This window comes from Schistocerca nitens, unplaced genomic scaffold (genome assembly GCF_023898315.1).
Source record: "Schistocerca nitens isolate TAMUIC-IGC-003100 unplaced genomic scaffold, iqSchNite1.1 HiC_scaffold_380, whole genome shotgun sequence".
In the NCBI taxonomy this organism is placed as follows: domain Eukaryota; kingdom Metazoa; phylum Arthropoda; class Insecta; order Orthoptera; family Acrididae; genus Schistocerca; species Schistocerca nitens.
Window position 1 is genome coordinate 1,963,791 of NW_026045914.1, and position 27,939 is coordinate 1,991,729.

The 27,939-nt window shown below is 43.8% G+C and overlaps 1 protein-coding gene across 1 annotated transcript in view; it reads left to right on the forward strand.

Moving 5' to 3' along the window:
* The window catches only part of LOC126230340 (dehydrogenase/reductase SDR family member 11-like), a 71,558-nt gene that overhangs the window by 20,053 nt on the left and 23,566 nt on the right, over positions 1-27,939 (forward strand). The window contains exons 3-4 of the mRNA XM_049942398.1: positions 9,408-9,537; positions 18,542-18,671. Coding sequence (XP_049798355.1) covers positions 9,408-9,537; positions 18,542-18,671 — 260 coding nt within the window. The remainder of the gene's footprint in view (positions 1-9,407; positions 9,538-18,541; positions 18,672-27,939) is intronic.

Here is a 27,939-nt window from a genome sequence, read left to right on the forward strand (position 1 = left end):
TAGGCAGTACAGTTGAAGAGGAATGGACATCTCTAAAAAGGGCCATCAGAGAAGTTGGGAAGGAACACATAGGTACAAAGAAGGTAGCTGCGAAGAAACCATGGGTAACACAAGAAATATTTCAGTTAATTGATGAAAGGAGGAAGTACAAACATGTTCCGGGAAAATCAGGAATACAGAAATACAAGTCGCTGAGGAATGAAATAAATAGGAAGTGCAGGGAAGCTAAGAAGAAATGGCTGGAGGAAAAATGTGAAGACATGGAAAAAGATATGATTGTCGGAAGGGCAGACTCAGCATACAGGAAAGTCAAAACAACCTTTGGTGACATTAAAAGCAACGGTGGTAATATTAAGGGTGCAACGGGAATTCCACTGTAAAATGCAGAGGAGAGAGCAGATAGGTGGAAAGAATACATTGAAAGCCTCTATGAGGGTGAAGATTTGTCTGATGTGATAGAAGAAGAAACAGGAGTCGATTTAGAAGAGATAGGGGATCCAGTATTAGAATCGGAATTTAAAAGAGCTTTGGAGGATTTACGGTCAAATAAGGCAGAAGGGATAGATAACATTCCATCAGAATTTCTAAAATCATTGGCGGAAGTGCCAACAAAACGGATATTCACGTTGGTGAGTCTGGCGACATACCATCTGACTTTCGGAAAAGCATCATCCACACAATTCCGAAGACGGCAAGAGCTGACAAGTGCGAGAATTATCGCACAATCAGCTTAACAGCTCATGCATCGAAGCTGCTTACAAGAATAATATACAGAAGAATGGAAAAGAAAATTGAGAATGCACTAGGTGCCGATCAGTTTGGCTTTAGGAAAAGTAAAGGGACGAGTGATCAATTCTGACGTTACGTCTAATAATGGAAGTAAGGCTAACGAAAAATCAAGACACTTTCATAGGATTTGTCGACCTGGAAAAAGCGTTCGACAATATAAAATGGTGCACGCTGTTCGAGATTCTGAAAAAAGTAGGGGTAAGCTATAGGGAGAGACGGATCATATACAATATGTACAACAACCAAGAGGGAATAATAAGAGTGGACGATCAAGAATGAAGTGCTCGTATTAAGAAGGGTGTAAGACAAGGCTATAGACTTTCGCCCCTACTCTTCAATCTGTACATCGAGGAAGCAATGATGGAAATAAAAGAAAGGTTCAGGAGAGGAATTAAAATACAAGGTGAAAGGATATCAATGATACGATTCGCTGATGACGTTGCTATCCTGAGTGAAAGAGAAGATGAATTAAATGATCTGCTGAACGGAATGAACAGTCTAATGAGTACACAGTATGGTTTGAGAGTAAATCGGAGAAAGACGAAGGTAATGAGAAGTAGTAGAAATGAGAACAGCGAGAAACTTAACATCAGGATTGATGGTCACGAAGTCAATGAAGTTAAGGAATTCTGCTACCTAGGCAGTAAAATAACCAATGACGGACGGAGCAAGGAGGACATTAAAAGCAGACTCGCTATGGCAAAAAAGGCATTTCTGGCCAAGAGAAGTCTACTAATATCAAATACCGGCCTTAATTTGAGGAAGAAATTTCTGAGGATGTACGTCTGGAGTACTGCATTGTATGGTAGTGAAACATGGACTGTGGGAAAACCGGAACAGAAGAGAATCGAAGCATTTGAGATGTGGTGCTACAGATGAATGTTGAAAATTAGGTTTACTGATAAGGTAAGGAATGAGGAGGTTCAACGCAGAATCGGAGAGGAAAGGAATATGTGGAAAATACTGATAAGGAGAAGGGACAGGATGATAGGACATCTGCTAAGACATGAGGGAATGACTTCCATGGTACCAGAGGGAGCTGTTGAGGGCAAAAACTGTAAATGAAGACAGAGATTGGAATACGTCAAGCAAATAATTGAGGACGTAGGTTGCAAGTGCTACTCTGAGATGAAGAGGTTAGCACAGGAAAGGAATTCGTGGCGGGCCGGATCAAACCAGTCAGTAGACTGATGACAAAAAAAAAAAAAAAAAAAAAAAGCTGAGCCGTCATTCAGCTTAGAATTTTGAAGCATGGATTACTCGGAAGACCAATGAGTGATCACAAATTCCCATTCCCCCTATGGCATGTCCGTATATTCTTAGGTGGCGTGTTTATATGGAAACATGACAGAGGACAACTTTGCGGTTGTGAGACTGTTCTTAATTATTTATTCCAGGGTGTCTGTGTACGCCATGGTTTTCACAACAGAGTATGATGTCTTACATGTAAGATGTGAAATTCTCCAAATTGCTTGCATGATGGCAGTAAACGTACGTCGAACAGAATTCATCTGTCTCGCAACGTATGACAGAAACCTTCGGCTTAATGAACCCCATAAAATGCATTGCACACAGGATGACAGATCAGGACTTCGAAGCGGCCACTCCAAAGGTACACGCGAATGGACAGAACGACATCAAGTCCGTTTGTAATGAAATGTCTCATTGAAGCTTTCTCTAATGGCGATAACAGAATTGACTGGTGCCCTATCCTGCTGAAACCACATACGACCGTGCAGTCCCCGATCTTGCAGATACGGAATAAACAAATCGCGTAACATGGTGAGATACGCAGTGTGATTCACAGAACCGTTGAAGAAATATGGAGCTACCAAGTGCGTTACAGACATTGCAGCCAATGTCATGACATATGGTGGGTTGTGTTCAAGTTCGTCATAAAAATATTGGTCTTCTTTATTCCAGAAACGTTTCTGGCTCTTGCACTGCGATATATTACACACTTGTCCGAGAAAAACAATTTGTGACTTGAAGGAATAGTTGCTAAGTCATCAAGCATTCAACCCCACACAAGCCTAATGACTTTTAGGGTGTCGTTACCATTCATTTCCTTGGCAAACGAAGGTTTGATTGCCTTTAGCTTGTCATCATTCCTCATATGATTTTGTAATGTAGAGTATCGAACTCCCAATTCCGATGACCGCTTACGAATGGACTTCTTTTAGCGAACGTTCGACAGACACTGCATCCTCCAGATAATTTTGGATTAATATTTATTGTCTTCCTGATCGCATCTCATGTTTTATACATTGAGATGAAATTGGTTTTTCTCACACCGTAAAATTGTTAGGTTTGGTAGGGAATATTTATGAAACATTGCATTGAAATCTAGACGAATATTTCTTATTGATTTTACTGTATGAGGTCGTTCGTGAACACACATGCTCATCTCGATCCGTTCCTAGATGATGCAAGTGCGCTCATCAGCCATGATTTAGATATATGTGACTGCCTACAAGAAAAAGAGAACAACGTAGCTTCCCTGCAATACATAGGGGTTAATGGGACTTTGTGATAACCCTGCAGAGGTAGTGACGAAGAAACAAGCAGGAAAGCGCCCCATCTTCTATTTACAGGCGGTCATTAGTCCTTGACGTCTTATTTTCACATACCACACATAATTATAGCTCTTTTTGATGTAAATACGTATTTCAGACAGAGCCAGATATGGGAATCAACTGAGTACAACAGAAGTGAAAGATTTACGGTCTAAATTATTTTGAACTATAACTCCAAAATTAAATACGTCACCCAGAATTAAGTGATGTCAGTTGCAGAGTGTACAACTAAAATGTGTTCCCTCTTTCTCGTTCCGTGGGCAGAGGCGAGCGTGCAGTGCGGAGGGAGGAGCACAAAGACCGCCGCGGGGGCGGGAGGGGGGTAGGGTGTGACAGGCAGGGAGCAGAGGCGAATAGAGATCTCGCATTACGTCTAATATGCACGCTTTGAGCTTCGTACCGATTGCTTGCTGTAATTCACATGATAGGCGGGAGAGAAAAGTTTTGTGTCAGTGCGTATGTACGTAGACTGTTATCTTCACATGTGGTATATATTGACAGCACACCACAAAGATAAAGAAATACCCGCTCACCTGTTAGTCGCGCACTGACCGACTGTTCGCTGCAACGCTGAACAGTGGTAGGTCGCCGACTATGGCAGAAGTTGCAAAAGGCACGAAACGTATAGAATAAGTCAAAAAATTCCTAACAGAACTGTGGCTCTCAAGAAACAAGACTAAGTGGACAGACGATAGCATGTGAAATAGGACCCGCAATAATACTGGTTTGCATTTGGCTAGCTATTTCGCCGTGAGACAGAACAAATATTGGCCTTATTACAACAAAGGAAAGCACTGATAAAGTCAGCCAAATTGCCATCCTCACGTGCACCCATTATGTTCGTATTTTCGTCTTCGCTTACTTCAACCAGTGCATCGCTAGTCTCTTGTATTTTGTACTAGAGATGGACGATTCCATCAAATCTACTTTCCCACCTTGCTGCACTCAGTGGCTTCAACTTTAGGATACATAAAAGGGGCGTTCAACAAGTAATGCAACACTTCGTTATCTCATCCAATTCTCATCCATGGCAAAATGCGGAATTTGCTGTGGGACATGGTGGAATATTTCCGCTTCACCCCTCTAGTTTTATGAAGTTTCAACATCTGGCGGCGCCATACGTAGAATTCAAAATGGCGTCTGTAACAAATGGTGCGTTGCAAGCAGAGAGTTGTTGTTGAGTTTCCTTCGTCGGAAAACCAGAGACTCACAGGTATTCGTAATAGATTGCAAAATGTCTGCGAAGACCTGGCGCTGAACGAAAGTAGGATTAGTCGTAGGGTGAGGCGTTTGCCATCATCGCAAATAAGGTCGCGAAACCTTGCGATCTCCCGCGGTCTGGGCGGCAGCACATAGCTGTCACGCTTCATCTGTTGCAACGAGTAGCCACTCTCATTCGAGCTGATCGACGGATCGCAGTCAAATACGCAGTCGTTCTCGAATTGGAGTACTGAAAGATGTGGGTTCCTTGGCGACTGACAGATGACCAAAAAATAACTACGAAGAACCATCTGCGTGGAATTACTTGCCCGTCAAGAGGTTGATCGAGGCAATTCTTTGTAAGAACAACCACAAAGGCGATGAAACACGGGTTCATCACTTCGAACCGAAAATGAAGCAGCAGTCCATGGAGTCACGCCACACCACATCTCCTGTGAAGAAGTTCAAAGCCGCATCCTCAGACGATAAAGTCATGGCGACGGCCATTTGGGATTCTCAAGGGGTTATACTGTTTGCTGCCCTACTTCACGGGGCAACGATCAACTTTGAACTGTGTTCTGTTACCTTCAGGAAACTGAACGAATTCAGTGTGCTCGACGCCACAAAAATGCAAACAAACTGCTCCTTCTCCAAGACAATCTAAGCCCTCACACAAGTATGCGCACCCGAGAATACAGAACTTCGTTGGGCTGTTACTCCTCACCCACCCTACGGCCAGTATCTCGCGCCTCCCGACGTTTGTTGGGTCCAATGCCTCCGATGTCGTCCAGTAGAGTCGTACCATGTCAGCATACTGCCTCTCCCAGCGAGCCCAGCGAGGTGGTGCGAGGCCGTCACATTGAACGGAAATAATGTTGAAAAATTGGGATTTGAACCCAAAGAGTGGGGAATAATAAGGTTTAATAGAATCCTGAATAGAACCAACCTGCATTCAGAAAAGAAACGCTGCGTTACCTATTGAACGCCCCTCGTCTATGACCATCAAATCTGCCCAGCGTCGCACAGATACAGAAAAGAAACCAAAAATTGTTTTCACCAAACAAAAGTAGGAAACTGCGTAGAACGATGCCTTTGCAGCTAGAATTTGCGACTAGAATTAGGGAAAAACTACTGCAGGGAACTAAAAATGCTTGAGGATTTATCTAAAATTCGCTTTTGCATTCCTATGTTTTTGCCTTTCATGTTAGTACAGTCATTCCTAAACAAATGAATATGACATAGTAAAGAATAAGGTAGATGAAATAATTAAAATGTGACGTAAGATTTTAGTTATTGTTGTCAATTGCTTACGTACGTGAATGGGGCTTATTGATACTGCCGGCCTTTAACGTTAACATGTTAAGACGCACCTTCTTAAGGAGTGGTTGGTATGAATCTCGGTCCCAGGTATCGGGCATAACTATCAGCCCATATCAAAAGTCAGTCACCCTATTTGCGCTAGTAACCCCCCCCCCCCCCCAGAATGATTCTCCATCCGTCCCCGCTCCGCCTTCACACCCCCCCCACCACCACCACCACCACTCACAATGACACATGCCTGTAACTCTACCAAGGTGAGTTCAGCCTTGCGACGGGAAAGGATCAAAGTCAGTTGGCTCAACAGTGGACACTATGAGGAATGCTGGGATAGATGAAGAATAAACTGGAATTCAAATAGCTGAGATAGATATCTTACAAATGCAGATGACACCATACTGGTTGCAGAAGGCTTGGCTCTGAGCACTATGGGACTGAACTGCTGTGGTCATCAGTCCCCTAGAACTTAGAACTACTTAAACCTAACTAACCTAAGGACATCACACACATACATACCCGAGGCAGGTTTCGAACCTGCGACAGTAGCGGTCACGCGGCTCCAGACTGTAGCGCCTAGAACCGCACGGCCACTTCGGCCGGCCGGTTGCAGAAGGTGGAAGAGAGTTAAACATCCTCTTACTTAAAGTGAAAGGAGAAAGTACAGAGGCTGATCTGAGTTAGAACGTCAAGAAAACGAAAATTATGCAACTGCACGTAACACTTCATGGCATACGGGAGGAGCAAAAGTGGAGGTAATTTCTGTGATGTTGAATGCAGCTACGAAATCAAGGGACCGTTACTGCTTTGAAGAGAGGGGAATTACAACTATGACAGTGTTTTAAGGAATAGAGAGTTCCATGGAGTGAAAAGAGTATGAATACAGTAAATAAAAACCAGATTGCTGCTTAAACGGTATAATAATGAAGCAAAAAAAAAAAAAAAAAAAAAAAAACAGACCTGCTTTGGGGACATTACGAGAAGACACCATTCGATGGAAAAGACGGTAATGCTGAGCAAGATCGGAGGCAGAAGAAGAGGGCGGGCAAGGATGAGATGAATCGATGGCGTCACATCAGTAATGGATTCGGAGCTGGAACGTCTGCAGGAGAAAATGCAGGACTGAAGAACTCGACATGCTCTAGTTCATGGGGTGATGGAGAGTGGGAATCGACTAAACAAATTGAGAGATAGAGAGAGACACTACATACCAAATTAATAGAGTTTTACTTGTTGGATTGATCCGAGAGGGCGAGCTAATGCTTGTTCATCTACCCTCTTACCTTTATCCATTTTTAACCAGTGTTATACGATGGAATAATTCCCTGCCGAATTCATTAGTCTAAGTTTGGCACAACCATCTTGATTCTCAAACGCAGTTTGTAAATAACGAGACAAACGAACGTTCATCCACTAGACAGTGGACCAAGGCAGGTAAAAGACCTGGATGTGTCAGGTTGTGTACTAGCAGAGCACTTCTGTGATGCGACTTGCATTAACTTCCTTCATCAATATTGTTAGTATTTACCATTTTGTAACGAAGCAATTATGTATACCTTTGGTATTATAGCTATTTTTAACCTACAGAACTAGTTTCAATAATTTTTGTTTAAGTTGAGTCTTTTTCAATTAGGCAGCAGGTTCCATTCGCACAGTACGATTGAAATATTTTACGATCTTCTCACTAGAGGCGACTTGTTTTGTTTTAGCTGTGTTCTTTGTAGTTTAAATTCATAAATTTATTGGATGTTGGATTTTAGGCACATTTCTGATAAAATATCAGCTACAAATGATTTATGACGATTCCTTCAAAACATTAACGCAATACTGAAATTGAAAAATAAAATATGAGATTCATAAAATATAATGAAATAAAATTTTTTGATAGTAAAGGAATTACAGTGTTACGTACTGTTTCATAGTGTCAAAAGTGTGACGCTTTAAACTAAAATCATGGAGACAAATCCTCAGCGAGGCGACGAGTCTATTTACGCAGACAATGGTTTAAGAACCTGAGTGCTTTCTAAAAACATGGTCTGCGTTCCAAAAGCATTACGTAGAGTGGAAAAAAATTTGTAATATCGGAAAGTGTGAACATATTGGATTGAGACTGATAAAGAGAAGGTTGCAAGTGTTGGAAGCCAACAAAGACATGTTTGCATCCCATCTACTGGCCAGTGACGAAACGTGAATATACAGGGTTGTGCTAAACAGTCTGAATAGCACGTAATGCTGTTGCAGGGTAAGTTGTGCTGGGAAATAATTCGATACGTTGCACCGTGTCCGAGTAAAAGACAAAAGGAAATCAGGCCGTTGCAACTTGAGCACGCAAATTCAAGAGGCCCGCCAAACATGTTTGTTTCTCGAATAGCGAGCAAAAGAGCGACACAATAATTGGACACGGGACGGCAGTAAGGATCGAACCAGAGCCGAAGGCTGAGTAGTCTCGAAAGTTGGCATCCATGCTATAACAACTGATACTAGCTGCATCTAGCGGGCCGCTTGAATTTGTGGGCTCAAGGACCTTCAGTGCTTACTATTTCGGAAACGGCGCAACGTATCGAGTTCTTTTCTTAACAACTATTTCTCAACTCATCCCACACTGCAACACCCTCAAAAGATTTTCAGACTGCATCCGACCACCCTGTATATAATCCAGAATGAGAAATGTCCAGGTACAAGCGACGCATCACCTTCCGAATACTAAACGAATGTAAGAGGTAGCCATCGGCAAAAAAAATTCATAATTACTATTTTTGGAATGATAAGGACGCAGTTCTTGATTTTCTGTAATGCCGCTGTTCATAAATAGCAAGAGACATGTTCACCTTTCACAAGCATAAAGTCGTCACTACCACGAAGAGATTACACAAGAACACGGAAGCGGTTCCAATTCACAATGGTAATGCCAAACCGCACGAATCTTTGGCAGCTACTCTGGCACCTTCTTAGACTGGATCAAGATCCCTTACGCTTCGCACAATGCAGATGTGACACCCTCCGACTTCTACAGGTTGGACCCGTGGAAGACAGTCTTCAGCGTCTCAAATTGATAATACTGGTGACATAAAGTGGCTGTGAAGACGAAGATACAACAGTTTTCACTCGACTTCTTGTGACGAGGATTACAGAATCGGCTTAAACGGCGATGCTCTGTCACTACATTTAAAGTAGTGGCTGTTCTGAGTAGCTTCATTGTATACAGGATCACTAACTTTAACAGCATAAGCATTTCGAATGGCCGGCCGAAGTGGCCGTGCGGTTAAAGGCGCTGCAGTCTGGAACCGCAAGGCCGCTACGGTCGCAGGTTCGAATCCTGCCTCGGGCATGGATGTTTGTGATGTCCTTAGGTTAGTTAGGTTTAACTAGTTCTAAGTTCTAGGGGACTAATGACCTCAGCAGTTGAGTCCCATAGTGCTCAGAGCCATTTGAACCATTTCGAATGATGTGTCGGTACACAGGGTTTCACTGCAGTCCTCGTCCTTCGCTTTATGGCTGACTGATGATGGCGGCATGCTGTGTTCCCAGGTGGACAGACAGCCGAGTGGCGGCACACACTGGACGTCAACGTCCTGGGGCTGTCCGTCTGCACGAGGGAGGCCGTCCAGAGCATGCTGGACAGGGGAGTCGACGACGGCTTCGTCATCCACATATGCAGGTAGACCTCAAAGCGTCTATAGCGATACTTTTTCGTCTTGTGAGTCTGTGTAGAGGTATTCTTAAAAATACAGCCATTCAGCATGTGACTGTCAGGGAAGATGCTTTATTGGGCTTCTTAGCTTCCGATAAACGTCGACATCAGCTACCGTGTGAGAATCATTCTTTCGGGTACATCAAAACCGCCCTATGCTCGAATTCTGCACTGACACCTGCGATAGCTCTGACATGAAGATCATTTCGTGAGATACCTTAGGGAGGAAGAAATAAGTTTCTTGACAGTTCTTGGATTATAGTACTCCTCTTCATCATGTAGCAAATGTATGTAGCAATGTACAATGAGATTGGTTCAGAATTCTCCAGTGCCGTGCTGTTTATTGCGAGTCTCAAGGAATAATCCTCATTGATTAGCTGGGAAAACGTAGAACCGAACCTGAACCTTATTATGCTTCATTGCTGGATCGTTTTACACTTGTGTTGGCTGAAGGAAAACCTAGGCTGGCACACAAAAAAGTGCTCTTTCACCATTATAATGCTCCATCCCACACATCAGTGATAATGGTGTAACTGGGCTCTGAACTGCTTCCTCATTCGCTTTGCACACGAAGCTCAGCTCCAAGTTACTTTTTTCGGTACCCTAACTGGAAAGTTCGGTTTGCTGGGGAGGAATTTTCAACAAATGAAAACGTTACAGCCGCAGTCAACGAGTATTTCGAAGAGTCTGACAGAACCTATTTCTATTGATGGGATGAAACAGCTGGCAGATCGCTGGACCAAGTGTGTTTCCCTCATAGGAGACAACGTCTAGAAGTAAGGTGAGTTGTTTATCGAGCAACTTTTTTCCATGATTTTTCACTACACTTAGTAAACCAACTTCGTATTACCACACAGCTTAAAATAAATTGTTGCATTACGCCTCATTTGACGCCAGCTGCTAGGCTGCAGATATTTGTAATCTTGTACTCTGTTTTTTTTTATACCTATCATAACTATTTCGTTTTTTTACGTTCACCAAATTATCAGAGCAGAAAAATGTACATCTTTAAATATACTTTTTTCAGGATTTGTAGATTATCTACCCAGCTATGTAACTAGAAACGACTTTTCGTGCTATAAAAATTGAATATTGCTTTGAAAAACCACAAGCAATGTCATCTCGTAAGTACACTCTTGCAAATTTTCGTGCAGGGATATAAACGTGCGTGATACTTTCCCTGTTACGCTTAGCTTTACACCTCATTTACCTTTGATTATTAGAAGACTAGCTACTTTGTTTACAATTCGGACAGTACAATTTGAGGTGATGATATCACTGTGTACTGTCGTTGAAAAATAATAAAATGATTTCCGTTTTCCGAATACCCTTTTCTCGAAGTATTGGTACATATTTATAGCTGCTAAAAGAACAAACACTACCTCACTTGTTACAAACAGTGTAGTGTTTACCCAGTTTAAGATAACACTTGAAGATTTGCAGTTGGTTTTTTATTTTTAGAGTTTATGGTCTTCGTTTTCACTTAACTATTGACACCACTGTGAATCATTACTGTTAATCTGCTACTGTTACTGTTGGTGGTAGTGGTGATGTGACGATGGTGATGGTGGTGGTGGTGGTGATGGTAGTGGTGGTGGTGGCTCGGGCGGCGGCATATATATATATATATATATATATATATATATATATATATGTGTGTGTGTGTGTGTGTGTGTGTGTGTGTGCGTCAGTGACAGTCGGTAATGTCCTGTCTATGACAGCCGACCTCGTCTGAAGTTTAGTTTTATCTGCACTCGATGCAAAATTTAACAATTGCGCGATTTACAAAATATCCATTAAGATTATGTTTTGTTGTTGTTGGGCGTTTTCGCTGCCGATTTTCCAATCAACGTCTCACGTTTCGAGAATGGCTAGAAGTTCTTGTATTTTTGCGTGTTTATTAACGAACATGAAAGCTGACTCTTATCTCCACAGTCTACACTGGTGTCCAAAATTAAAGCAACAAACCACTATTTTCCCGTCCTGTGCCTAATTCACGATATAATCATACAAAATGTCGACAGATGTCCGTACAATCATGATCTGCATAAAAGATAGCATTCCGGTCAACGGACAAGCACGCCAACTATGACGTCAGAGCACCCATCAAACGAGGTAGTATTTGTCGAGTTGTCCAACATCCACGGTCGTGGTGTACACTGCCATAGACGGTGCAGTGCGGCACAGAGAAGTCGCCAATCAGACTCTCTGCAGTGGAGAGCCGTACAAAGACTGCATGCAGGACAGTCGCAAACTAATGTACACCGATGGCTTAATGTGAATCGTTTTGTTGTTTACAGAGATCGAAACTGTATCCCGTTGATCAGGGCGGGGCCGACCACGTATAATATCGGAAAGAGAGAACCATTATTTGGCTGTAAGAGCACGACGGACCGCCTTAGTAGCGCATGGCAGCTGGCGTCTGACATCGCTGCACCCGCTGGACGTGTTGTAGCGAGGCAAACGCTGTGTAGAAGGCTACAGCACAGAGGCCTTTACTGTCTGACATCTACTGTATGTGTACCACTGACGCGTCTTCTCGGAAGGGCCATCAACATGCCATAGTGGGCCAATGTTCTTTGCACAAATGAGTCCCGTTTTGGTCTGGAGAGTGATTATCGACGCAGACGTATCTGGTGGGAGCGCAGAACATATTTTCGGAATCCAAACATTGAGGAAAGACAGTGGTATCGAGGAGGATTCCTAATGAGGTGGGCAGGGATTACGTTGACTACTCGAACACCTCTTCATTAAATTGTACGACTGAAAAGGCAATGTTCATCTGAGGTCAGTTATCGCGACGAGAACTTGGGACCTCATGTGCAGTTCTTGCGACGTGCTGTGGGCCCATACCTCGCACTGGTGGATGACAATGCTCGACCTTTAAAGCACGGATGATTGATATTCTTTTGGAAGCGGATAATACTGCTCGCTCCCCCCATTTGAATCCTATGGAACACGTCTGGCATGCGCTAGGAAGACAGGTTGTATCACGTCAGCATCCACCAACCACCCTTGAAAACTTCCGAACAGCTCTGCAGGAAAAATTGGCGTTATTGCCTCAACATGAGACTGATGACATCATTCACAGCATCACCACTCTTAGTCAGACATATATTGCTGCCAGAGGTGGTAACACCCCATGCTAAGTACATTGACCAGTTGTCGGAATGTGTGTGAAAATGCATTAAGTTGGAAAAAACGAAGAACATCTTTGTCTACCGTTATAAATGGTGCAGTTGTTTACGTTCTGTATTTTTTACGTTGTTTCTACTTTACTGTCACCTGTTTATATTGTTTTGTTGCAAAATTAACGCAATCTTGCACTATTTCCGTTTGTTGCTTGAATTTTGGACACCGGTGTAGATAAGACGTTTGATTGTCAGAACAAAATATTTGCATTATATCCGGTTTTCCCGATTGAAGGAATCGTTACAACGGGTTTATTTTCACTTCCCTTTAAAAGACGGCGTCTGTGAAAGTAATGTAGCATTCTGTTACGATGTAGAATTCTCGTGCATCTAAGGAAAGACGAAAATTCGCATTGTGCGAGACGGTGTAGTGGATAAAAAAAGGCGGAGTTGTGGATTTTAGACCCCCGTCCAGCGATACCCATGAAAATTTCCTGTGGTTTCTTTGTTTATTTTAAGGCCCAAACCAGAATAATTCCTTCAGGGTCACCACCGTTGATTTCCTAACATGATCATTGTGAAACTGAACTGTGTTTGTCCCTAGTAACCCCGATATCGACGGAGCATTAAAACTTCTTCGCTTAGGCCTGGCGAAGTGCATGACAGATGGTTTCAGGTCCGCAACATAGAGAAGACTTTAATGCGAGGCACCGTCTCTTTCCTGTGTAGGACCATTTAGCGAAAAAGAAAAAAAAAACTTATGGTATACTTTTTTGTGTTCACTCGAACTATAGAAACGAAGGCACTCAGTTATTGTAACCTACAGATCTTCATAACCTACTCTCTGTAGAGCTCCATGCATTTTGCTATATCTGTGTACTAACGCATCATGTGCCTAAACCACTGCCCAGTAGTGCTAAATACTGTGACTTGCTCACTGTCACGACCAACAACATGCTGCAGAGTTGAAACTAACATTAGTAATACTCATCAACGAAAAACTCCACGGAGGAACTAAATGTACAGCACATCTGGTGTATCAGTTCCTGCACAGGTTGACTCTATCAAACATATTCCTCACACTTAACCCTCTGTTTCGTTCCAATGGTTGGTAGGGAGGAACCTGGAACTTCTTCAGTATCACACTGAAGTTTATGTATTTTAAGGATAGGAAATAATGATAAATACAGACTTGTGTTCATAAGGGTCCTGTCACTTCAGTGCCAGTACTACCCCTTCTAATTTCGTGTGATTATGTGTGATAGCAGTAAATGACGTGATGGCAACGGTGTGGTATCGCCGAATAAGTGAATTAAATTAGCCTTGCCAATGACAGTCCCCAGCTGGGGTAGTCCCCAAGCTGTGACGATACTCTAAATTGACCGAGATCGGTGACTGGAGTCTAATTCTAGGAAGAGTAGAACAACCGGGCACTCAAAATACTTTTATTATAAAAACAACTACCAAAGATACAACGCAAAGTGAACATTCACTGAGACAGAACGTTAACTCCAACTCACTAACCTAAATTGGAGATTCGCAAATCGTTCATGACGTGACTCGAAATCGCGTTCCCGGCCGATACTGACTAACATCGAAGTTACGGAAGCCTCTAGCCTTACTGGCACTGACAATGAAGGGCACTGCGATCAAAGAAATGGAACTTAACACACGTACTGTTAAAAGAGTTCCTATGTGCCGAGCCGTGGTGCGTATATCGCTGAATTCAATTCTGTGAAGAACAATTCTGCAGCGATTATCTGGGAACTACTGCCAGTGGTCGCAGAGACAAAGTGCGTTGCGTAGCTGAAAATTCTGACTACACAGGGGACGTCAAATGGCGTCTGCAACCTCCTGGAGTCGAGGCCACTTCCGTCTAATGCTGGACACGAATTAAGAATTCTACTTCCTTATAAGCCAGGAGCAGAGACATTTCATCTACATCTACATCTACATTTATACTCCGCAAGCCACCCAACGGTGTGTGGCGGAGGGCACTTTACGTGCCACTGTCATTACCTCCCTTTCCTGTTCCAGTCGCGTATGGTTAGCGGGAAGAACGACTGTCTGAAAGCCTCCGTGCGCGCTCTAATCTCTCTAATTTTACATTCGTGATCTCCTCGGGAGGTATAAGTAGGGGGAAGCAATATATTCGATACCTCATCCAGAAACGCACCCTCTCGAAACCTGGCGATCAAGCTACACCGCGATGCAGAGCGCCTCTCTTGCAGAGTCTGCCACTTGACTTTATTAAACATCTCCGTAACGCTATCACGGTTACCAAATAACCCTGTGACGAAACGTGCCACTCTTCTTTGGATCTTCTCTATCTCCTCCGTCAACCCGATCTGGTACGGATCCCACACTGATGAGCAATACTCAAGTATAGGTCGAACGAGTGTTTTCTAAGCCACCTCCTTTGTTCAAAAAATGGTTCAAATGGCTCTGAGCACTATGGGACTCAACTGCTGTGGTCATCAGTCCCCTAGAACTTAGAACTACTTAAACCTAATTAACCTAAGGACATCACACACATCCATGCCCGAGGCAGGATTCGAACCTGCGACCGTAGCAGTCGCACGGTTCCGGACTGCGCGCCTAGAACCGCGAGACCACCGCGGCCGGCACCTCCTTTGTTGATGGACTACATTTTCTAGGCACTCTCCCAATGAATCTCAACCTGGTACCCGCCTTACCAACAATTAATTTTATATGATCATTCCACTTCAAATCGTTCCGCACGCATACTCGCAGATATTTTACAGAAGTAACTGCTACCAGTGTTTGTTCCGCTATCATATAATCATACAATAAAGGATCCTTCTTTCTATGTATTCGCAATACATTACATTTGTCTATGTTAAGGGACAGTTGCCACTCCCTGCACCAAGTGCCTATCCGCTGCAGATCTTCCTGCATTTCGCTACAATTTTCTAACGCTGCAACTTCTCTGTATACTACAGCATCATCCGCGAAAAGCCGCATGGAACTTCCGACACTATCTACTAGGTCATTTATATACACTCCTGGAAATTGAAATAAGAACACCGTGAATTCATTGTCCCAGGAAGGGGAAACTTTATTGACACATTCCTGGGGTCGGATACATCACATGATCACACTGACAGAACCACAGGCACATAGACACAGGCAACAGAGCATGCACAATGTCGGCACTAGTACAGTGTATATCCACCTTTCGCAGCAATGCAGGCTGCTATTCTCCCATGGAGACGATCGTAGAGATGCTGGATGTAGTCCTGTGGAACGGCTTGCCATGCCATCTCCACCTGGCGCCTCAGTTGGACCAGCGTTCGTGCTGGACGTGCAGACCGCGTGAGACGACGCTTCATCCAGTCCCAAACATGCTCAATGGGGGACAGATCCGGAGATCTTGCTGGCCAGGGTAGTTGACTTACACCTTCTAGAGCACGTTCGGTGGCACGGGATACATGCGGACGTGCATTGTCCTGTTGGAACAGCAAGTTCCCTTGCCGGTCTAGGAATGGTAGAACGATGGGTTCGATGACGGTTTGGATGCACCGTGCACTATTCAGTGTCTCCTCGACGATCACCAGTGGTGTACGGCCAGTGTAGGAGATCGCTCCCCACACCATGATGCCGGGTGTTGGCCCTGTGTGCCTCGGTCGTATGCAGTCCTGATTGTGGCGCTCACCTGCACGGCGCCAAACACGCATACGACCATCATTGGCACCAAGGCAGAAGCGACTCTCATCGCTGAAGACGACACGTCTCCATTCGTCCCTCCATTCACGCCTGTCGCGACACCACTGGAGGCGGGCTGCACGATGTTGGGGCGTGAGCGGAAGACGGCCTAACGGTGTGCGGGACCGTAGCCCAGCTTCATGGAGACGGTTGCGAATGGTCCTCGCCGATACCCCAGGAGCAACAGTGTCCCTAATTTGCTGGGAAGTGGCGGTGCGGTCCCCTACGGCACTGCGTAGGATCCTACGGTCTTGGCGTGCATCCGTGCGTCGCTGCGGTCCGGTCCCAGGTCGACAGGCACGTGCACCGTCCGCCGACCACTGGCGACAACATCGATGTACTGTGGAGACCCCACGCCCCACGTGTTGAGCAATTCGGCGGTACGTCCACCCGGCCTCCCGCATGCCCACTATACGCCCTCGCTCAAAGTCCGTCAACTGCACATACGGTTCACGTCCACGCTGTCGCGGCATGCTACCAGTGTTAAAGACTGCGATGGAGCTCCGTATGCCACGGCAAACTGGCTGACACTGACGGTGGCGGTGCACAAATGCTGCGCAGCTAGCGCCATTCGACGGCCAACACCGCGGTTCCTGGTGTGTCCGCTGTGCCGTGCGTGTGATGATTGCTTGTACAGCCCTCTCGCAGTGTCCGGAGCAAGTATGGTGGGTCTGACACACCGGTGTCAATGTGTTCTTTTTTCCATTTCCAGGAGTGTATATTGTGAAAAGCAATGGTCCCATAACACTCCCCTGTGGCACGCCAGAGGTTACTTTAACGTCTGTAGTCGTCTCTCCATTGATAACAACATGCTGTGTTCTGTTTGCTAAAAACTCTTCAATCCAGCCACACAGCTGGTCTGATATTCCGTAGGCTCTTACTTTGTTTATCAGGCGACAGTGCGGAACTGTATCGAACGCCTTCCGGAAGTCAAGAAAAATAGCATCTACCTGGGAGCCGGTATTTAGTATTTTCTGGGTCTCGTGAACAAATAAAGCGAGTTGGGTCTCACACGATCGCTGTTTACGGAATCCATGTTGATTCCTACAGAGTAGATTCTGGGTCGTAAAGAAGCACTCTGTAATGACTTCGTCTCCCCGAAGGAGCACAGGTACGTACCTCTGCTCACAGAGAGACGAATGATGGAGTTCCTACTGGCAACATCAGCACATTCGAATCTAATGCTGAGACAGTTCTCTGACGCCTCGCCAGCAATGTCTCAAAACGGTATCCACCTAAGTTTATCACTCACTGACGCTCACCAGAGAGCTCTCAAAATCGCTTTGTAGCCAAATATATCCTAACGACACCACCAAGTGACGCCGCCCGGCAGAAGCGACCAGTTAGTAAACCTCCCGTCGTTAGTGTGTATTCTCCTTACAGCCAATCACAGCCCCCACTACAAACTGAGTACCTTCCACTCTACACATCAAGAATCTATCAGTCAACCCCTTACAGCTCATGTTTAGCTCAATAGAAACTTCTAGAACATATTATGACCCCTCCTCCATGTGCAATTGAACTAACCAAATTCGTTTCTGTGTCTTTTAGCAGGAATGTGGCTTGGCCTTCTCATAAAAACTTCTTTCGGCCGTTAGCACGCATTTGCGGCAGGCATTCCACGTACAAAATGCTGTTCAAGGCACTCTCTGCAATCTCATGCTTTCAGCATCATCTTGCCTAAGCCTCCTAAGCGACCACAGCCAATCACGAGAAGCTCTTTTCCACTGGCCTCACGAAGAGGCGACAGTCTTGGACTGTAAACTACCAGCATTCTCCTTTTAGATCCATGAAACTGGCTTCCCAGCAGCCCTTGTTCCATGTCGATCACAGGGACCATGAAGTCCCACTTTCGTCTTTCTGTCAGAAAATTACACTTTCAGTTTGCATCTCCACAGAAATGTTAGTATGAGGCTACCCAGTATCAACCAAGAAACGATTAATTTTTCGATAGCTCCCGCCCCCTAAAAAATGCGATCCCCTACTAAGTAAGTGAAATACGAATTGTCAAAATTATTCATGTTTGGTGGTTAAATCTTGCCGACCTACACAGTGTATAATCTGTATCCATATAGTACAGGCAGTACAAGTTTGTTTCTTTTTCTTGTTTCCAGTATAGCTGGCCACATCATGCCATTCGATCCATTGTGCTCGATGTACCACGCCAGCAAACATGCTGTCAAGGCTCTGCTTGAAGGACTGAGGAAGGACCTGGTTGCCAGGAACAGCAAGATACGGTGTGGGGTAAGTTTCAAATGCATTATGTTGTTACGTTTCGAAGCCTCCGAGCAGGTCTGGTGTTTCATAATTTTGTTATTACATAAATACACTTTTCAATCATACAGAATTTTCCAGTCTGGTAAACACACAGTTCAAACAAGTATATATAAATTGCAGGAAAGGGAATGGATTGAACAGAACGTTAAAAAGCAAATTATAAGTATCCATGCTTCGTGATAGAAATAGGAAGTTAATTAAAGAAACCATTGCTAACACAATCTCACAGACGAATTCTCCACTATAGAGCAGACTGTGTGCCCCTCTTAAACTTGCCGTCTGTCTGATGCAGTGCTCTGAGTTTTTGACTCCAACCTGAAACATTGACTTCGGTAGCAAGACCCCTACTGGCTGACTTACCCACACAGAACCCGTCTTCTTACTTCCGCAGTCGCTCTGCCTCCCTTCACTCCGTCCCGCGCTCCAACCTTCACAGAAGCTCTCCATGGGCACCTTGGTTCACTGTCCTTCTTGAAAGAATGAATATGGTAAGAAATGCAATGAAGTAATCCCCTGTTGTCGCATTTATCTAGTATATAAGACTTTCAAATATTAAAGTCGTGTAACAGTAATTGTTTATTCCGTGCTTTGATTCCACAAATAATCCGAATTTTCAGGCCTAGTACGATAAAGACGCTGCTCAGCAATTAGACTTGCAGCGAGTAATTGACCATTTTACCTGCCATGCTGAAATCAGTCGTGCATGAAGGCGAAAGTGTGCCGACATGACTTGTCAGTTTGCAGTTGAGGCTGCGTGGTGCCGCGTGGCTGTTGATAGACATCTGGTGGCTTTTATCTTCGTATTTCTCTGTAGCCGGCCGCGGCTTTACAAGCGACACTGAGAACAATACAATACGGATCATGTGCGATGTTTTCTCAGTAATCGTTCTGCAGGAGAAACGGTCACTCGACATTGGCACAGAGCTGCTGTCCCATCCAAATCGATCGTTTCCTGTCTCCCAGAGTACATATGGTGAATTTTATCTGCAGTAATTTAATTGAATGGGTGATATCCAAGCTATGTTTTTGCAGTTCTAGGTCAGGTAACAAGAACACAGTCGGAAAAGTGGACTGAAAGAAGAACCATACGACACTGAAAGGAAGCTGAGAATGTCACAAAATGACAGCAGATCTTTGGATGAATGCAAGACTCAATCAAAACTGAATAGGAGACAGACTGAAATGTTCCCTGAACGCTAAATCAGAGTGCCCACTCTGAAACACAGTCACCTCTTCACTTTCAGTGCCCTCAGATCAAACAATTCCATCCCCTCGAAGGCCCGTGCTCAGGAGTTTTCTTCTTCTTCCCCCCCAATACTGTTTTTGATGGCACTGAATTTTCCATACTGTCACCATGTTAATGGTGGGCTCATTTCCACAGTAGCACAATAAAGGGCAGAAATTAAGTTGCTCCACCCTGTCATTCGACGTTACAGGCTGCCAACCACTTCGATCCCACTCCAGAGAATCACTCCACGGCGACCAGTATCGAGACAAGATGTTCCCATGGCAGTCTCAATAAACTCGAGGCACCAATCACAGTCTGCATCAAGTTTCCTACATACTCACACGCCAGCTTTTCGTGAATGCGTCCAGGTTTCTGTTCTGTGCATTGAAGAGTCGCCAATATGGCACCAGCTCAACAGAAGGTCCGTTAGCTTCTACTGGGAAGGCCTTTAAGGTTCCCACAAACGTTTATTTGGTACTTGAAAATTCGGTGTCATCCATTAGCTGTCTCAGCCTTTTAATGGGATACTCATTTCAGAGTGAAGTGAAACACAACTACCAGTTTTCAGTGACTGCCGGGGAAGTCCTGAAAGTCCTGATAATAAAGCGTGGCTTAACTGGAAGCCTATTCCTCAGAGCGTTGCATAATTTTTAGTACACACAGGAGGTCGTCACTTCATCGCTATTCAGATGTACCTCTCTGTAATTACATCTGTAATACCTTACATAGAATAAAAGGAACCTCATTGTTGTAAATATTTTATCAACTTATCTTCAAAGCTAAATGCTTCGTGGGATGATAATCATTAAACACCTTTTAGTAAATGAAGTCTGGTTTGCTGCATTCTTTCTATTTCACATCACGTTATATCTAACTGTAAACGGCATGGATTCACGTATTTTACATACCACTTCGCTATGTTCCAAAGTCCTTTTCCCTCTCAGCTCCTGTCTATTCTCTACAGTTGGTGTTTTTATGCTTTTGTTTCCTAACAGGGAAACTGCTGTGTGTGTGTGTGTGTGTGTGTGTGTGTGTGTGTGTGTGTGTGTGCGTGTGTGTGTGTGTGTGTGAGAGAGAGAGAGGGAGAGAGAGAGAGAGAGAGAGAGAGAGAGAGAGAGAGAGAGAGAGAGAGAGAGCAAATCTCTTGCTAACTATCTGAAAGAAGTGTTCTAAAATACTGCTATAGAATCGTCTACTGCTATCTTACTTCTGAACACAAACAAATCCTTGCAAATTCCTTTTCATATGTATGACATTCTGATTAATTTAAAACGCACCTGACTGTCTGTAAATTAGATTGTATATAAATAATGGTCCACCTGAAAATTCAAGAGATCTTTATCATGAGCAATCTATCTTACACAATGGTTAACCGTTACGTAATGTAAATGTGTCCCTATTAGAAAACTGCAGCTGCTGAATTTATATGAAAGTCTGTAAATCAAAACTTGATCTTAATTCCCTCTCAAAATGTTCGTTTAGGCTCTACAGTTATTCCTTATTTGGCAACGGGTAACTCGGCATTGCTCTGACTGCACTGCAAAAATGATGAGTTGAAATTGTTGTGTTGGCAGAAGAGCCAACACCGTGTTACGAATGGAGTCCGAAATGCACGCGTATTAGCTCACGCAGTCTGGCGCGAGGAGGAGGAGGTGATTAGTGTTTAACGTCCCGTCGACAACGAGGTCATTAGAGACAGAGCGCAAGCTCGGGTGAGGGAAGGATGGGGAAGGAAATCGGCCGTGCCCTTTCAAAGGAACCATCCCGGCATTTGCCTGAAGCGATTTAGGGAAATCACGGACAACCTAAATCAGGATGGCCGGAGACGGGATTGAACCGTCGTCCTCCCGAATGCGAGTCCAGTGTGCTAACCACTGCGCCACCTCGCTCGGTGGCGTGAGGAGGGAAGGACTATACTGACGTGAGGTCTGGTACATGACAAGGAATTAGAATTCAGAAAGTGGACGTAATTAGTTTCATACTTAACTTTAATCCATTAATGATGAACGTCGCTCTTGACGGTACATGAGTGACAATATTATCTGTTCAGAAGACATAGTAACTGAATATGGCGCCTTGCTAGGTCGTAGCAAATGACGTAGCTGAAGGCTATGCTAAACTGTCGTCTCTGCAAATGAGAGTGTATGTAGACAGTGAACCCTCGCTAGTAAAGACGGCTGTACAACTTGGGCGAGTGCTAGGGAGTCTCTAGACTAGACCAGCCGTGTGGCGGCGCTCGGTCTGCAATCACTGATAGTGGCGACGCGCGGGTCCGACGTATACTAGCGGACCGCGGCCGATTTAAAGGCTACCACCTAGTACGTGTGGTGTCTGGCGGTGACACCACAGAAATAAATCACTGCACAGCAGTTTGCCTGTTCATATTACTTGTCAGACTGTTTTTGCTAATTAAACTTTTCTTCCTTTTTTTAAAAAAAAAAATAGGATTCGCCGTCCATGCAACAGTGAAAGGCGTGACGTCGCAGGTCTTGTCTAATCTAACTATCACTTAATTGTGAGAATAAGCTCCATGAAATATTTATAAATGAGTAGGGAAGTATTTTGAAATTAAACAGGGTGAGTCACTAACTACTGTCACCTAGAATAATTCCGAAAGTATGATAGTAGCTGAAAAGTTTGTGGCACAAATGTTGCATGGGACTACGGGGGCTATACTACGACGTTGTTGTCTTGCTGCTAGGTGGGGTCGCGTCAGAGACATGAAAGTCAACTTTGTTTTTCAAAAAGGGGTGCTATAGTTTGGTACTTATTTTCTGATAGCGGCTATCGAGATGAATCCAATGATGTTTAAGAGTAATGTCTTTGAAGGTCAACGAAGGTCACAAAGGTGGCATGAACATCCATTTACAGAAGCTGTACGAAGTGATGACCATTGGTATCAATGCAGTGCTACAATTTTCTTATCATTGATTGAGTGGTGTTCCTTATCACTTTGGCACTTACCGAAGCGCATGCTCTGACAATTCTCTGTCGTATATTGCGCAAATATTAAATATACGCCGAACACGGCGTATCAATCTAAAGTACCATTCACATGTAAACACCATTCGGCGGTTTCGCAATACAACACTGATAGGAACGGTGAGACTAGTATCGTCGAATCAAGCGAATGTGAATGATGTATTCCTTCGTAGAACGAGTCTATATGCTTCTCATTTATAGAAAATGCCAACGAAATTCAGTGAGAGCTAGAGACTTATACGCTGAAGTATATCGTCCTCATACCCACCCTGCATGTCGTACATTTAAATATGTGTGTGATTAATTGCGAACAACTGGATTTTTAACGTATCGGAAACGTATCTGTCAAAGGAAAGTTACTAACGAGGAAACGGAAATTGGTATTCTTGCCACTGTAGTTCTAGATCCTTGGGTCAGTTCGTGTCAAATCGAAAGGGAATCTTGCATGAGCCAGAGTAGTGTTGTTCGTGTTCTACATCGCCATAAATACCATTCTCCTCGAAGAATTAACTGGTACAGATTGTATGCGTCGCATTGAATTCTGCCGATGGGTGAAACACCCTGCTTAAGTCCGCAGGACAGAACAGGTAGTTGGAATTGTGGAAAGGATCCAAAAGAGGGTTGTCAGTTACACTCAAACACATGTAACTTTATCTAGTGGTCCAAACAATACAGCAACAATTTTTTGAACTTAGTTATCGGCTGAATAGGCCACACTGTTTTATGCCTTAAGTGCACAAGCACTTAAATTTAAAAACGGCTGAAAACCATTGACTTAAAATTCAGACTCGGAACAGAATATTTAGAAGGCAAAAGGCCTCACGTAAGTAAGTTCTATGACTTGGCTGAAGGCCCAACAAATCTAACACTCGAAAGGCAAACAAGTATAATTTAAAGACGGCTGAAGGCCCATGATTTAAGATACTTTTTTTAAAAGAACACATATCTTGAATTAGGCTGAAGGCCCCACACAGTCTGATCATAGAAAGACAAGAACTTTAATTTAAAAACGGCTGAATGCCGATTACTTAAAACAACTAAAATAATTTTTAGTAGGCAGAAGGCCCAAAGCTTTATCTTTAAACAATATTTTACACAGGTTGAAAGCCCAAAGAATCTAAAATTTAACAGGTAAGGAACTTAAATTTTAAAGCGGCTGAAGGCCCATTATTGAAAAACACAACTACAATAAATTTTCAAAAGGCAGAACGCCCAATGCTTTATCCAAAAAAATATTTTAAATGCGGCTGAAGGTCCAAACCATGCAAGACTTGACAAGTAAGGAACTTTCAATTTCAAAGAGGCTGAAGGCCCATTATTTAAAACCCAACTAAAAGCATACATATTCAAACCATACATATTCAAACCATATTAATAGGTAAGGAACTTAAATTTTAAAGCGGCTGAAGGCCCATTATTGAAAAACACAACTACAATAAATTTTCAAAAGGCAGAACGCCCAAAGCTTTATCAAAAAAAATATTTTAAATGTGGCTGAAGGTCCAAACCATGCAAGACTTGACAAGTAAGGAACTTTCAATTTCAAAGAGGCTGAAGGCCCATTATTTAAATCCCAACTAAAAGCATACATATTCAAACCATCGCCTGTAAGCCATTAAAATACACAATCAAACACCAATAAGAAAAGGCAGTACAGCCAGCGGCGCTCAGACGTTTCCGGGGGTCGGTCTGCACTTGGAATATTAACATTCGCAAAGGGGAGACAGGTAGTCGGCCCAAATATATCCGATCCGCCGGCAACCCGACCAAGAGACAGTCAACGGACCCACCGACAAGACGACTTGATTTCCACCCGACCAGTGCACAAGGAACTCCAAAGCCGAACGTAAAAGGCGTAGCCACCCACAAGCCAGTACGCATAAGCTGTCAAAACTACACACACGAGTTGGACAGCGACAACATGGTGAGGAGAGGATACTGCCTGAATTTTACGTCAGCGACCAGGGCAAGTAACCGGAACGCTAATGGCCACAAATCAGGAAATTCCGCTGGTGCACTTGGACTTCAAATAACCAAAATACAGTTAAACTCCACCAGACGGTGGCCAAACTTTCGCCAACTCGAAAACTCGCTGTTGCTCATGGGAATACCCCCAGCAGCCAACGATGAAAACCAACGGCTCAGTGTGAACAGTCAGACTTCGGTAATTAAATCACCACTTAACTATGATGTCCTGGGTCAGTGAGCCACGAACCCTGTAGCAACTGGAACAACTTCCGCACACTCCGACACTGCGTAGAGATGGCCAGCGGCCCCGACATGCTGCGCCGCACTGAGATTTCCTGGCTGATCCACACCAACCGACCGACTGCCGCACATCGACTAGTCGGAAACTATAAGCACCAGACCAAAGATAGTACAAGGTGCGAATATCGATACACACCACTTCTGCCACATGTAGAAAGAGGAAGAACCACGGCATAACCACAATAACCACGGGAAACCAAACTCATAGTAACAGTCAAGGTTTAAACCAACGCATAAGCTCAATGGGCTCAGCTTCAGATTCAGAGGGATGATATATTTATTAATTTGATTTTTTTTTAGTGACGAGGCTACATTCACGAACCATGGAAATGTTTATCTGCATAACATGCATTATTGGCCAACTGAAAATCCATGTTGGCTGCGGCAAGTTGCACACCAAAAACCGTGGTCGATGAGTATGTTGTGTGGGATTCTGGAGGACAGAATTATTGGACCCTGTTTCATCGAAGGAAATCTTAATGGTAGGAAGTACACCACATTCCTGCAAGAGACATTAGGTCTTTTATTGGAAGAAATACCTTTAGGAACAAGGAATGGAATGTCGTATCAACACGATTGGTATCTGGCACACTTTGGCTTATGGCTAGAAATGAGTTGCAGAGACCATTCCCAAATCCTAGGATAGGATGCGGAGGAGATGTGTCGTGGCCAGCTCTTTCACCAGACTTGACGCCTCTGGTTCGTAAAAGACGTATTTCATAAAGACGTTCCAACTACACCTGCAGATATGCGACAGAGAAATGTCAGAGCATGTGCTTCGATAAGTGCCGATGTGATAAGGAAAATACCGCTCAGTCCATGATAAGAAGATTGCAGCACTGCATTGATACCAGTGGTCATCGCTTCGAACACCTTCTGTAAATGGACGTTCATGCCACCTTTATGACCTTCATTGACCTTCAAAGACCTTACTGTTGCACACCATTGGATTCATCTCGATAGCCAGTATCAGAAAATAAGTACCAAACTATAGCACCCCATTTAAAAAAACAAAGTTGACTTTCATATCTCTTGAGCGACCTACTAGCAACAAAAACCTAGCGTCATTTTATAGCCCCCGTTGTCCCATGCAGCTTTTGTCCCACAAGCTTTCCAGTTCCTATCGTACTTTTGGAGTTATTCTTGGTGGCAATAGGTAGTGACTCACCCTGTATAGAATGCTTTTAATCTCACAGAAATAATTCGCACTAGCATATATTATGACATTTTACATTCTCGCACATCGTACACTTTACGTTTGTAAACGATCTTTAAATTATATTAGTTTACTACTTTTCCTTTTTAATGATATACTTCAACTACGAGCGGAGGAAGCAAACTAATTAAAAAACTGGACGCAATATTGATAATCTAGAATTCCTGGTAAAATCTTTTGTTATGTCTAAATCCAAAAGGTAATAATCGTCTGCACGTAGCTGCTGCAATATTCTATTCAAATATACATTTCAATGCCAGCTAATTCCACTTCATATGGTATAGCCACAGGATTTTTGTGTTCATTCAAAATGGTATCCAGGGCTTCCTTGCCGATCTTATCCAATATTCCTCTTTCGATCACAGTATTTCGTGTAGGAGAAGTGGTAGCCTCGCCTGGACACCATGTCTTGGCGTGACTAACTTGGAGAATTTACTACGTAGATAACAACTAAATGAGCTATACATGTCTTTCTTTAACACTAAGGATTATCCCTTCTCTAATTGATCCTGACAGTCCGCTTTGTCACAGTTGTAACTACCATAATGTTATCGCAAAACGTTTCTGTAATGTGGCTAATGACATTTAAGTCCCTCTTGCTGACAAGTGTACCACTTTCAGTGTACTTTATGTTGCCAGTGACAGAAACAAGATTGTCCAGGTTCACCATTAATAACCATAAACCAAAGGGTTCGTCAGCTGGTCTTGTCCTCCTTCATAATAATCCTTGCATGTTAAGCACTTTGGAGGAATCCATGTTGACACTTTCAACTACCACAGAAGACTGATCGGTTGTGGCTGTGAAGTCTCCTCTTATACTATTTATCGTCCACGATGACCTCACTTCTAGTCACGTGATCTTTCGCTATACAATCTAAATTTGATAGTGCTTGCAATACAGCTGTAAACTCATAGCCCAATTGCGCTATTTTGTGTGCAAGGTTTTGAGTGGGAGGCAGGGAGGGATGCTGAAACCCCCACGAGTGGAAAGAATAGTGCAGGGCTGTATCCTAGCGTGATAGTGGGGTTTGCGGCGACGGATTGGGCAGTAAGGGCGTTACTCGTGTATTTACAGCAGAAAAGCGTCAACACACTGACTGCAACAGCGATTTGTGCGTGTGTTGAAAAAAAAAAAAAAGACATGGTTTATCTAAAGCAGCCACACCCCTTTAGCCGTCAAGAAAACCAGAAACTGCTTGGGTATCGTGCTATAAAAAATATGATACAGATGGATGCTTGCATCTATATCTCAAATCTTACAAACTACAGATCATGTGGTCATTAAATCGCCGGCCGGTGTGACCGTGCGGTTCTAGGCGCTTCAGTCTGGAATCGCGTGACCGCTACGGTCGCAGGTTCGAATCCCGCCTGGGGCATGGATGTGTGTGATGTCCTTAGATTAGTTAGGTTTAAGTAGTTCTAAGCTCTAGGGGACTGATGACCTTAGAAGTTAAGTCCCATAGTGCTCAGAGCCACCTTTAAATCAAAATTTCCGAGGTGGCTCTGAATCTTTGGAGTGACATGAATGATTTCCTTCTCCG